This window comes from Hetaerina americana, unplaced genomic scaffold (assembly GCF_022747635.1).
Source record: "Hetaerina americana unplaced genomic scaffold, ioHetAmer1.1.p SCAF_53, whole genome shotgun sequence".
In the NCBI taxonomy this organism is placed as follows: Eukaryota; Metazoa; Arthropoda; class Insecta; order Odonata; family Calopterygidae; genus Hetaerina; species Hetaerina americana.
This window is the reverse complement of record NW_027287128.1, coordinates 2,436,084-2,450,545: the sequence shown is the minus strand read 5'-3', so window position 1 is coordinate 2,450,545 and position 14,462 is coordinate 2,436,084. Positions and strand designations below refer to the sequence as shown.

The window sequence follows — 14,462 nt, the reverse complement described above, 5'->3', positions numbered from 1 at the left end:
TATTTTAAATGAGATTCAGTGGAACTAACAAGTTTTTTTTCAAAAATCATCATAATGGTCCATAACGTTGACCATAGTACGATAGAAATGATTAAAAACTTCTTTAAATAATAAACAGAAAACAAACGATAGCTAGTTCATTTGCAGTTATAGTGATGTAATTTTCTTCTATAAAGAAAATGACAGTTTTGAAATTTTAATAAAAAAGTAAAGGATCTTAATGTTAAGACCATATCCTTTGTAGCCTTAATGTGCAAACATGACCTGGCCGTTAATTATCCTCGTTTCTACGAGATAGACGTAAAAATTATCTTATTTTCAACCATAATATATTATTAAAACTGGCATCAACTGTTTGTATTATCATTACAGTAAAACATTGATATTAGGCGAATTTTCCCATATCTTTCGGTGGGTTTACACGGAAATTAGTTTATTGAACGCGAAAGACCTCTATTAGTTAGGATCCATCGTAAGAAAATAATGCGAGCAAGAAGAAAAAAAATGAAATTATACAGGTTTTGGGAACTTCCGAAGAATACAGGAAGATACTAAATGTTGTTTTAGTGCAGCAGAGCTTCATTAAGTAAATTATTTAGGAAGCGGAACGATGTTTGGGAATTACGGGAAAAAATAATCTACCTCTCAACGTCTACCGAAGTGAATTGGTGTTAAAAGTGAAGTTTATTCATTCTAGCACTAAACAGAAGGATTTTGATGTGACGTTGCTATGTTTATTCTCTTATATTGGTTGCATCCTACGATATTTCTAAAATCGTCATTCCCATATCGTATCGTCCCATCCAATCTTGTTTGATAGGCTTTAATTGGTAAGATATTTAATATTTCGACAATTATGCATTTATGTTAAAATATAAATTTGCATTTTATTAAATGAAACGAGTTTATTAAATGCAAAAAGCTTAAAAAAAATAGTGCTGACACTACGTAATAGAAGACCGTATTATACATTAAGTTTTGGAAACACGTTCCGTCCGCTAGTACGAAAAACGCGCCAGAATCACCCAAAAGAACAGAAAAGATCAGTTAAATGAACAAAATTTAATAAGGTACTCATAATTTCTAAGCGATTAGACATCAATCCAGCATTGTTATACTCCTTCCCTCTTCCTAAAAACATTTGTAAAAATATCACTCAACACCACTTTCACTCCCGCATATCGTTAAGTTAAAGTGTCCCTCCAGTATCTTGAAACATTTTGACTTAAGGGCGTAGCTCAGAGATTTTGGAAGTACTGAAATGCGAATCTGCCAGTGAGATTCATAAATATAAAATTGAATAAAATGATAATTTCTCGAATAAATGCTGTGAAATCATTACTAAAATCTCGGTTTCCGCTCCCAATTTAGATTAAAACGGCCGTTCAGGTTCACTTTTAAATCCGCGATAAACAACCCACGTCTCTCAAGAGGCTGCATACTTACTTCAACCCTGATTTGTTTCAACTCCACGCATATTGCAAGAAATGACTATCTCATTTTTCACTTAAGCCTGATGGAACTATTGCCACCAGTACAATTGAGGGAGCAGAGGAGTAAGTGGTATAGGTCGATTACGCTCTTCATCCCGCGGAGACCTGTTATATATGAGTGTATCTCTAACGCAAATGCAAATTACGATCATGTTGTATGACCACGGATGAGATATATACCAAATTGGTCGTGTGTACAAGACTTTATTCGTTCTCCACGTAAATGCCTACTACGCAAATACTCTACTGGCAGTAAAAGTGAGGAGCACCTAATGGATTATACCATTAGGTACTCCAGTGTCCTCTCCTCTAAAGTTTATATCTCCTACAGAAGTATGGATTTACATAAATCCCTACTCTCTGAGTGCGTTGGCTGGAAAGAACTTTTTAAATGTCGCATTCCGGTCGTGTGGTTGATTTTTGCCGACGAAAGGCTGATCTACAGGCGAGCAGGAATCGCTAAATTGCCACACTATTGTCTTCGGATCGCTTTGAATACGCCCAAAATATTGCACAGGATTAAATAATATGAAAACTATTTGATTTAAAACAAAAAAAATAATATTTATATCTACCACCCGTGATTCCGCTCATTATACAATATGCAGGTGAGAATGAAGTGACATGATGGCGATACGATAATTAATGACAGATACTTTAAAGAATCCCACGGGGATGCGAGAAAGTTGAAAAAAAAAGTTCGATTCCAGATCAGATTTAATCGAAAAACCGGTTTCGCGACGCTGGAGCATGATCAAATGATGATGTTAGAGCGTAGTGAAACCGGTCGTTCAAATATGTGGAAACGCAAACGTTTTAATTTTTTTTTCCTACCGTGACACTAAATATGGAAACCCTCGGTAGAGGTAAATTAAATTAAAGTTCTAGTATCCTTTAAGGTTTGTGTCTTCCTATCCGTGAAGGAAAGCAATGCAAAAATATTAAAAATTGATAATCTTCCACGTGCACTGAAGTTAAGTCAGATTATGTGCATTTTATGTTTGCTCGAGGGAAGAGCGAAGAAATGATAAACGGAAAATTTGTCCGTGTCTATAAACGCAACGTTAGAAGGGGAGGGGCTGCCGACTTAGGGGAAGGAGGCGAACTCACTCTGGCAGTGACCGTAGTAGGCGATGGTCAGGTCAGAGCTCTTCTTCCGGCACGATCTCTTGCGGAGGCGGCAGACGGAGCTGTAGGAGCGGCCGTCGGACCCGCACACGGGCCCCCTTTGGCCCTTGTTGGATCCCTTGCGGTGGCGGCAGTCCAGGGCGCAGGCGCACTTGGGCCGCCCCTTCCTGATGATGCATCGCTTGCCCTCGCCGCACTTCACGCCCGTGCATGTCTCTGCGGGGAAGGAAGGAGGGAGAGTAATGGCAGCAAATTTGTGGCACTTACCCATCTTCTGCTAGTAGTAATTTCAGGGGAGAAGAGCGACAGCTTAGTTCATTTACCCACCTACTGCTGCACAAAAGGAAATCGTAATTTTCCCTCGATAATTTCAAAGTAAACTTTCGCTTGATAGGAACAACAAGGAGTAAGGAGTCGGATGAAATGAAGGAGTTGTGTTGTATTTTAAGATGAATATTTATTTACAGCAAAGATTATAAATTACCCATTGATCATTAGTAAGGTTTGACGTGAAATGCAACATCCTGAAGGAGACGCTATCTTTAGGTGATGCGAGGAAATGTTAGAGTTTTGAAACGCTGTTAAGTAAACCTTTCGGAAAGACCAAGATGAAAACTGAAAATTTATAAACTATATAACACATGATTTCGGAGAATAAAAGTGTTTATTGGCGCAAGAAATTATGTAAGAAGTATGTAGGATTGATAGACTTCACTATAGGTAGCCCACAGATTGCGCTCTATATGGCCAGCTGTCACTTTACCAAAAACTCATAATGATTGTATTGACATCTTCCTCATAGATGCTTCCTGGGATAAATTGGAAAAAAATTAAAAATATTTCTGGCAAAATCTCGTTCAGTAAACTTAGCCCAGATAAATCAAATTCAATCAAATTTTATGATGATTTCCTCATGAAATCCAAATAATGGAGACTTAGATGCCGATGAATTTCATTACAAGACATTGTTTTCTTCCTTACTTTCGAGTAATGTCGCAATAAAGGATTTAGTGTCGTGGAATCAGGTGCTAGTGACTTCTCTCCCCCTCACATCATTTTGTATGGAAGCTAAAGTGAACAATAAATATTTGAGGACTCGACATACAATCCCAAGAAAAAATTTTCTGCACAAAGAAGGGAAAGAATGCAATTTTCAACTAAAAAATTGAAATACCGCTGTGCTGTCACAAAACTGCTGGGAAACTACCAAAAGTGGGAAAATGACACTGCCGAAGTGGCGTCGCAACAAAAGTATGGTATTTTTAAGAAACATAAGTCCGAATTTCTACTATAAAGTAATGGATTTAAGTAAACATATTGTAATTCAATTACATTCATAGAACTCAGTGTAACGATTATTAATGAGTAATCTACCGGTTAAGGTAAGTCTTGAATCGGCACAACCATCACACAAATATTTCGAGACTCCCAAAAAAACACAATCCAGGAACCTACTCTACATCAAGTTTCTCTTCATCACTGTGTGCTTCCTTCCTTCCTTCATCCCGTCCAGCATACCTATCCTGTTCCTGCCCTTTCCTCGTTTGCTTAACATTCTCCCCTCTATTATGGTCTTCAACATCCCACTGCCAATCAAAACACCCTTCATCCATTTTTCCTGTCTCCATAGGATTTCTCCCAAAAAATCCTTCTCCTCGATAACCATACCTAGTACTTCCTCATTTGTTTTCCTTTCGGTCCATTTCACCTTCTCCATTCTTCTCCACACCCACATTTCAAAAGCATCCAATATACTTCTATCATCCTACTTCTGTGACCACGTTTCCGCGCTATAGATAACTACGCTCCATATCAAAGTTTTAACGATTCTCTTCTTAATATCCTTACTCAACGTCCCTGTCATCAACTCCTTCCTCCTTGTGAAAGCCTCTTTGCCTAGCGCAATTCTTCTCCTTACGTCTGTACTATTTGACCACGTTGGGCCAAAACAATACCGAGATACGTGAACTGTTCTATCTGCTCTAGGTTTTGTCCGCCTATTTTAATGTTTAGCTTAGCCTTTTTCTTTATGGAAAATTGCATTACCTTTGCTTTATTAACATTAATTCTCATCTCATATCCATTGCACTGAATTTCCAATTCAATCAGCAATGTTTGCAAACCCTTGGCTGGCTAACAATTTAGTGCTTGGTCATCAGCAAACCTAACTGGTTTTAAAAATTCCCCTCCGACTATTATTCCTCCCACCAGTTCTTCCTATCCTTCTTTAATCATTTCCTCCACATACATAAACGTTAAACAGCACCGGAGGTAATTAGCAACCTTGCCTCACATCTCTTCTTATAACTGCCCATTCGGACTCCCCGTTCTCCACTCGCACCTGAGGAGTCTGAGACATGTACAGGTTGCGGATTAGCCTCCTTTCCGTCCAATCTAATCCTATTTTCTGCAATATACTGATTAGTTTTTCCCAATTCCCTCTATCTAACGCCTTTTCAAAATCTACGAAACAGGCAAATACGTCCTGATTGTATTATATATTTCTCTCGATTAGTGATCTCATTAGTGCAATGGCATCACGCTTTCATCTTCCTAAACCCAAACTCATCATCTGCTACGTAATCATTTGCCCTACTCTCCATCCTTTTGTTGATAATCCTGAGAACAATTTTAGCTGCGTGGGAAATCAAACTTATTGTTCTGTAGTCCTTACATGATATAGCCTTTATCTTTTTCGGAATAGGAAGTAACACTAATCTCACAAAGTCTTCCGGCCAGATTCCTTCCTCATAGATGCTACGAATCAGTTCACATATAGCCTCTTCCTCCCACATTTTCCTGAACCTTTTAGTAGTTCCGCAGGAATGTTATCCACCCCCACGGCCTTATTCAATTTCATCTCCCTTAATGCCCTTTCTATCTCATCGTCGAGTATGCCTGGACCTAAGCTATCTTCCTCTATGTCATGTTCCTTTTCCATATCTAACCTTGTTGGCCTAAGTTCTTTACCATTCAGTTCTTCTAACTGTTGGCACAGATCTACCCTTCTTAGAGCCCGATAGTGATTCAACCTATCTGTTTAGCACACCAATTTCACCCTTTTTCGGCGAACTTTCCATTTCCTCGCACTGCGTCTTCCACGATGCTTCTTTTCCTTTATTTGTTGCCCATCTCAATTTATTATGTAATATTTGTACCTCCTTTTGCCTATATCTGTGTTTACATTCTTCCATTTTCTTCTCTCATCTATCTTTGTAATCATTTCATCCGTGATCCATGGTTTCTTTGTCCTTTCCCCTTATCGGTTCCTATTTTTTTCTTTTGTGGCTTTCGATAACCCTTTCTTGATGTAATTCTATTTTCCTCGAAAGTACTTAGCTCTTTAACATCATCCAAAATTTTCTCTTCAGCCTGCATAAACTCCTTCCTCGTCAATCCATTTTATACTTCTGCATTCCATTTCCTAAACCGCCGTTCCTGCCTTATCATTTTACGCTACACTTCATAACAGCTAAATTGTGGTCAGAGTCCGCATCCGCCCCCTGGAAGCTGTGCGAATTTATCATACTGTTCCTAAACCTGTGTCTAACCAGGATATAATCTAGCTGATACCTTTCTGAGTCTTCTGGCATTTTCCATGTATACCTGCGTCTTTTGTGGTGTCTAAACCAAGTATTGGTGATAACTAAGCCCTGTCTCCTGCAGAACTCAACTGCTTTCTCCCCACGGTCATTCCTCGTGCCTAATCCGTACTCCCCGACCTCGTCACCATCTCTTCCTTCGCCTACCGTCGCATTCCAATCCCCCATCACTATCAATTGTTTCCCTGCGGGAACACACGCGATTATGTCCTCTAACTGATCGTATATCCTATCGACCTCTTCTTCCTTATGGTTGCTCGGTGGCATGTATACCTGAATAATAACCAAGTTCGTCGGTTCTGCTCATATCTCTAAAAGTAATAATCTATCCGTTACCTGCTCTATGTTGACTACGCTTCTTCCTACCTCTTTATTTAATACTATGGCAACCTCTCGTTGGCTCTCGTCCCCGCCGCTGTATATTATTCTATAATTATCACTCAAGTAATCCCCGCTATCCTTCCATTCCACCTCGCATAGATCTAAAATATCTATACTTCCCTTTTTCATCTCTCGCTTAATATTTCCTAATCTTCTTGTCCTTGTCTTTTTCAATAGTATTTTTATTGTGAAACCATCACGCCTTGGCTGCCCCTCTGGCGTCCGACGCCTTTGCAGCCACCTCACTGAGGAACAGACGCTGTATGCACTACCTTTCGTCTGGCTCCTAACCTTCGACCTATCTGGCAGGGGTGACCCTACCAGGAGCAATTATTATTTCTTCCGCCAGCATAGCTCTAGGGGTCATCGGAACGCACAAGCCCTCCCACTACGTCACGGTTGTAGCCAATGGGAGGGCTCAGTGTAATTATACTTATGTGTGATTGATATTTTATTCAGAATAGAATAAATATCGGCACAGCCAGTCACGAGCGGTTATTCATGTCCAACTCCGGCATTTTCTTATCTATTGCCCATTTCGTGCTATCACGTAGGAAGTTTGGCGCCTATTACTCTCCAAAGGCCTTACCTTTGCAGGCCTGACAGGGTACCCCACCACCGAGGGCCCTCCAGAAGAACAGTGGCCCCGGATCCAGTTCTTGAGCACTCCAGGCAGTGGTCGCCCCTCCGGCCGAGCAGCAGTCTTCCCGGCCCATCCGGTGAGAAATGAGCTCCTTGCAATGCCCACTCTTCGTCTTTGACGTCCAGCACATCCCACCTGGGGAAGAAAGGAGAGTATTATGTGAGGAAGCCCCACGGTAGCACGTTTGGTGTTGAGAAAAAAATTTCATCTAGATTGAAAAGTTCGTGTGATACCAAGTTTAAGTCCTAGGTCACTTTGCACAAATCTTAGTTCAGTATAAACCTGAGTGCTGAGCCTAGTTTTCCAATTATCGTAATCGGATTAGGTTTTAGAAAACTCCTGGGAGGAGAAAAACTCATAACGCGCTAAACTTTCTCGGAGGAAACATGGTAGCGCATGAGTCTTATTTGAAAAATAAACTACTTCATTTAATGCAGACTCCAATTTCATCACCCGATATGCAGGAAAAGCGCGCTGGTTCAATAAAATTTGACTGTGGACACTAATAAGTAGTTGCCAAGGTAACATTCAAAGTTCAACTAGTATTGAGGATTTCATAAATCTATACTCCTGTTCTATTCATCCATCAGTCAAAATGACGGCTTATGGGAATTTTAAGACACGTTGCATTATGATTCCTTTAAACACTCGCTGGTATGTGAGGGGAACGCGGAATCATGAAATCTTCCATGTGCTAATAAATTCAAAAGGCATCTCCGTTTTATGAATGAAATAAGGAAATGATTAATGAGATTAAGTATTCTTTTAAGCATAAATAAATAGTTTTTAATGGATTCCTTAATCCAATAAAAGTGTTTACAGAACAGGAAGCTTTCATATGTGTACTTTGCGTTTGGTTTGTCAAGCTGAAGGACTAAAAAAGTTATTGCGCCTAGAACCAAAATTTCTTTTGCTTAGTTGCATTTTGGAAAAAAACACGCCCAGAATAATAATATCAGGAGAAAGATTGCGTCAATGAAATAAGGATTTCAAAATGGGAGGGAATTGATGGCTTCATCCCCAGCTCAAAGCTGTAAAAGAGAAAGTAGAATTTGCCACGGGGTGTAGCACTAAATGGATTTGAAACATGGTCTACGAGACAAAAGAATAAGCGTAAAAATATAGGCTTTTAAGAAGTAAATTTGGACAAGAATAAATAAACTGATGACTGCAAGGTATTCCTTCCACGTTGACTATATTCATAGAATGGCCTCTTTGTTGATCGACCGGTTCACTCACTATTTCACGGGATATACCTGTATGTGGCGGAAGCAACTGAAAAACATTGAAGACATCTGCAAAACACCGCAGAAGTCTTTGCTGTAACAAAGAAAGAGAGATAAATGGAAAGGACACTCATGGCAAAGTTTTAAAGTAGGGAGTAAATGAGAGGAAGTTGCTACGTGGAATTCGCAGAAGTCAGAAAAAATGGGTTGATGAGAAACTGAGAGGTTGCATGCCAATCGCTTTGATAGAGCAGAGAACAATGGCTTGCAAAAGAAAAGAGAGGAAAAGGCAATCATTTTGTATGGCAGGAAGGAAAATGAAATTTATGGGGCAAACGAAGTTAATGTGTTTCGCAATCGGTTTGGACGTTCACGTCAAGGTCTAATAGATTTCACAGTTTGTCCAGGACCTACCGGCATTTGGAACACAGCATGGTGATTTATTGGGACAAGAGGTAATTTCCTCCAATTAATAAAAGATGCCATCAGGGAATATACTTACAGCGAGGTATGGTGATTAAAATTTGAAAGACTATGAATATGATTGCCGGGAAAGGAAACAACTACAATGGAATGCAACAATTGTCAATATTAGATAAAATAAACACCTCATAAATGATGAAAAAATTAATTAATAGTACAAGTACGCCAAAATTTGTCGATTATTTTACAATCTAATTAATCTTGATGCTTAATAAAAATTATCGAGCACAATGATGTCGTTAAGAAGGATTGCTCATTGCAACGAAAGGTATAGAGATTCAACGGAATAGAAGGGTAACCTCAAGTTCATGAAATGTTAATGATAGTCATTAAAAACCTAGAACCCACTAGTTATTTGTTGAGAATATGATTAGTTGCTGTAATACACAAATAACGCAAAAGTTGAGTTTGCAGGCAATTTCAAATAATACAATCATAGAAAAACAAATTTAATTAGCCTCCTACAATCTCGAGAATCGGGGGAATAGGAAGGTGAGTAATTAATCAGGCATATTTAATAGAACAGTTAAGCAATGCCGTTTTTAAATATGCAATACAATATGGAAAATCATTTGACAAATATAAAAAAACAAATCTATGCAAATCTGATTTCGCAATATCAATATTGGGGAAATATATAGTTTTCATTGTTATGATATACTGATTCAAATTAGTCAGGCAGAATCCTAAATTTCAGATGTGAATCCAGGATTAAATGAAGTGGTGCTTGATGAGTATTTACACATTCCTATTTTATAAATATGAACACTTTTCCTGCAGCAGAAATAACATTTTAGTGTAAAAAATACGAGTAAAAGTCATTGTTTTTTATCCTGCTGAGCACAAATAGCAATTGTTACGACTTGCATCGTTACACGATCGCTAGGAAACATATCATGAGCTAATCGTGCAAAGAATGCGCTCAATATTTACGCAACCGGAAAAATACAAACAATACGAGTTATAAGCTCTGAAACCAATTAAATAATTCCAACCACATTGTACCACATTGTACCGCATTGCACGTGATCCAAATGACTTGAGGCAAATCGATTCAGCCGAAGCATGGAATTGTTGCTTCCACGCGCACTACACGGTAATGAGAAAAATGATGCAGTGAGAGATGCTACTGAAAAAAAAGCTGCACGTTAATGAACATGCCAAGAGTTTATTTACACCATCTACGGAATTTTATCATGCCTTGCATGTCTAAAAAGGCTCGATTACAATCCAACGACTTATTTGTAAAACTATTTCTTCGTCTTTGCAAAACCAGCCTTCTATTTATGGGCAGCGGCTAGTTTCATTGGCCTTATCCGGGATCGAATGCACGACGAGAATGTCGAGCTTCATTGAGCTGTCACAAGTGCATGAGTAAAATCAAATATAAATAGGATGCTCATGTCTCCTCTCCTTTAAGAAAAAGTTCCCAACCCAAGATGCTCGGAGAGGCAAAATATTCCCCACACAAGTGCGAATCATTGATCCTTGGCCGTCGTCCAAACAAACGCCAGTGATAAATTTTTTATTTTCGTCATTAATTAAACCAACCAAACCCATCACCATGCCAATAAAAAGATAATGAGATTTGAGCATCAAATCATGGAAACATAATGTATACCAGAATTTCCGGTCGATTTAAGGGAATATAATATAAATGGATCATGTACGATCATGCATAACCTCATTTTTCAGTTTTGCACAAAATCTTTAAAAAAAATCATTTACTGTATTACTCCATAAATAATTCGCTGATCGCAAAAACACTAAAATTTATATCTGATGACGCTTTTCATTATTACTAGTGAAACTCATAGAAATCTATTAATCAATTATTAAAATGCAAGAACCTACGTAAAACCAAATTAAGTAATATGTTTAAAATAATTAAACTTAAACTTCCTTAACTCAATTTACAAGACATTTTTGAAAGCCACCAAGACGCAAAATAAAACTAAAGATCTTCAAAGGATGATGCACCGATCTAAAATACTCGAATAAATGTTTATACTCTACGTAATGAGGTTAACTATTACATTACCGATGTTGTTTGAGTATACTAAAATAATCAACTTCAGGGGATTATGCTTTTTTAAAGAGACCATGAGTATTTTAAATATAATTATATAAATAAATAAATAAATAAATATATATATATATATAAAATCTTCGAAATGGAACGCTCTTTGGCGACGCACAAATATATAAAACACAGATGTAGATTTTTAGAATAGAGAGACACAAAGAAAGGACACTCACAATTTGTTATTTGACGTTTCGACAGCACGGCTGTCGTCTTCAGAATCATATATATATATATATATATATATATATATATATATATATATATATATATATATATATATATATATATACAATTTTATTAAAGATATTCTACCAATGAATGTAGGTTTTGGAAGGACACCACCAATAAATTAAAATGGTACAATGATACATTTCCCAGCTTCGCCTAACAAAACACAACCTTACATATTGCACTAAACCCGCTTCAGATTTGCATACTTCTTGCAACGTACCGATCACATTCTACCCCTTCCTTGCCTTTTTAACGTTCTTCCATCAATCACAGTATTCGACATTCCACTGATAACGAAAATACTCCGTAACCATCTTTCCTGCCTCCTCTGTACTTCTTCCTCTCTTCCCTCACCATGTCCTGTTCTTTGTTTGAATATTTTTTGCGTCAATTTCACCTTTGCCATCTTTCTCCACAACTACTCGTACGTAGGAGGCCTGCTGAAAAAGTATCGCGAATTTTGAATTTTCGCGGCTTAAATATATTTGGTTTTTGATTTTTTGATGCGTGATGTTGGTACTTATGTCTCTCACTTATGCCGAAAAGTTCGGGCATTTAGAATGCTCTGTTAATTGTTGACAGCTGTTTTGCTTGGACGTGTTTTGGCTTGTCTTCGATTTTTGCCTGTTCAAAATGTTGCCGTGTCAAAGAATCTGTATCAAAATTTCTGAGAAAAACAAAATTAAGTGCTCAAACGCATTCCGAATGTTGACTGTGGCATATGGAGAAGCTACCTTGAACCGAAGCAACGTTTATCGGTGAAACAAAATGTTCTCAGAGGGCCGAGAAGATGTGAACGACGAAGAGCATGCCGGACGCCCGAGCACGTCAGCGACAAACGAAAACATTGATGAAGTGAAGAAAATGGTATTGGCCAATCGCCAAATCACTGTTAAAGGAGTTGCTGAGGACCTAAACATATCGACTGCCATTCGATTTTTACCAATGATTAGAGTATGACACGGGTCGCCACGAAATTCGTACCATAATTGCTCAACTTTGACCAAAAACAGTAACGCATTACCATTGCTAACGGCTTCCGCGGCAGGATAATTAAAAAATACCAGAGTTTACATGAAATTCAATTTTTAAAGTCTTCAGGAACTGAGTATCAAATTCCATTTCAGTTTATTGCATCTTCCATAAAATTGCATAATTAAAAGAGAGTGCCTGCTAGTATATATCGAATGCATGCACACCATTGCCAATGGTTGTGGCGTTAACTTAGCAACACTTCGGCTAAAAGCGGATGAGGATTTAAAAATTTCCTCAGGCTTGCAAGAAAGAGATGAATGTAGATGAATCGAGAATAGCGTCAAGCTACGCTCACCCAATTTCACGAGCGAGAAATTAAAATTGAACACTCATGAGACGGACAGCATGTCCACCCTAAAGTAAAGGAGCGATGAAAAATTACGGTGAAGACAAAGCAAAGTATGCCAAAAGAAAACAAAATTTCGTTGAAATTTGCGTAATCAATCCCTCTAAGTCTTAACAATAGTTCTGTGACATGAAAAAAGAAAAAAATTACTTTTTGTAAATGTGTAGAATAGGTTAATAATTTTATTTGTTCTGGAATATTGATTCATTAAAATATTACTTTATAATTACAGTAAACGGCTAATTTTAATGTAAAAAGCAAAATGGAAAGGGTAACACTTAAACCCTATATATCATTAGCAATAATACGGGTTATTATGAGCATTCTAAATTAATTTATTACATTTTTTTAATTTCAATATATCAATTTAATCATTTATCTTAGAAGGGCTTTGCAAAATTAAACCGATGAAAGCAAAAGAATTCCAATTAAATACAAAATAAACAGGAAGAAATATCCCATTTTAACCCAAGAGTATTATAACGAATATTTTAGTTTCCAATACGGACCAGTTCAAATGGATACTTAAGTGGACTTGGAGTGTTTGGTCGTGTGGTACTTCTGCCGTATCTGATAAGAAAGGAGTTGGGGAAATCAGGAGAAAGTCGGGTTTCTTCCGAGTCCGATCCTTTCTCCTTCTGTTCAAGTCTTCCTATATTCGGTCGGTCATGGAAAAACGGTGATTGAATGAAGAATGGGAGTATTGGAACAAATTTGCTCACGTATCACATGGCCCCAATTTAATTAATGGTTTTTGACCTTGCTGTTGAAGCATCCTAAACAATTGGATCAGTTTCTTTATGCGTGGTAGGAAATGAGTGCTGACGTTGTTTTCACCTATGTCCAAGTACGTGAATCCACTGTAGATGAAGCTCAGATGCTTAGCCAGGTCCTTTATAGAGGAATTATCAAAATCTTTTATTATAATTTAAGATTAGGTATATTTGATTTAGTTATAACTAAGTTTCGCGCGAGTTTCGAAATGCTTTTGCCTAAAAATAGTTCAAAGAAGAAAGTTCATGCTTCAGTGAGTAATAGGAAGTTCTCTATAAAAACAGAAATATAAATCATCACGGACTCCATGCTAAGTTTCATAATTCTGTAGTGTCAAAAATTAATAGAGCCATTAATTTTCCCAAGTTGAATACATTTCACATTATAAATTTCTTTAAATCCTGAAAAACCATTTGTTTTTGTTACAACTGCCGACTAAATGTACTATATCGCGAATTTTTATCATCATATACTCTGTAGCACTACAAACATATTTAAAAAAATATCACATGCATTTTATTGGGAAAATACAGAAAAATGTAACTCTAAGGAACAGACGAGAATACGCATGACAGAGCATAGTTGTTTAAGGCATGGCTTATATTTTCTTCAAAGGAGGAATTCTTTATCCTAATATGAATAGTTCATCTACATCTACACAATATCCCGAAAGCCGCCGCAAGGGCGTGTGGCGGGGGGTGTTAGGTCACCAACCGTTAACTAGAATAAAACCACATACAAAATCAAATTATGTCACCTCCATACAAATATTAGTTTGTTCATGCACTCGAAAAACTTTAATCACACGAAAGAAAGTAATTGCATGCAACAATATTAAATTACAGGACAAACATATTCAAATTATGCGGTAGAACTATTAAAAAGATGGCACGACGGATAGTTAAAGCATTTGTGAAATGTACTGGTAAACTGCTAATTTAGGTTATCAAGAAAACCTTATACTAACTGAATGTATCGTATACATGTTTGTATAATAAGTATTGGAAAAAAATCATCTTAGATACTGCCACTAT

At 37.5% G+C, this 14,462-nt stretch overlaps 1 protein-coding gene across 2 annotated transcripts in view; it reads right to left on the bottom strand.

Moving 5' to 3' along the window:
• Fs (Follistatin) overlaps window positions 1-14,462 on the bottom strand; it is a 199,967-nt gene that overhangs the window by 44,878 nt on the left and 140,627 nt on the right. For both annotated transcript variants that reach the window (XM_071593229.1, XM_071593230.1), the window contains exons 2-3: window positions 7,194-7,382; window positions 2,604-2,837 (exon numbers count right to left, since the gene is read on the bottom strand). In XM_071593229.1, coding sequence (XP_071449330.1) covers window positions 2,604-2,837; window positions 7,194-7,382 — 423 coding nt within the window. The remainder of the gene's footprint in view (window positions 1-2,603; window positions 2,838-7,193; window positions 7,383-14,462) is intronic.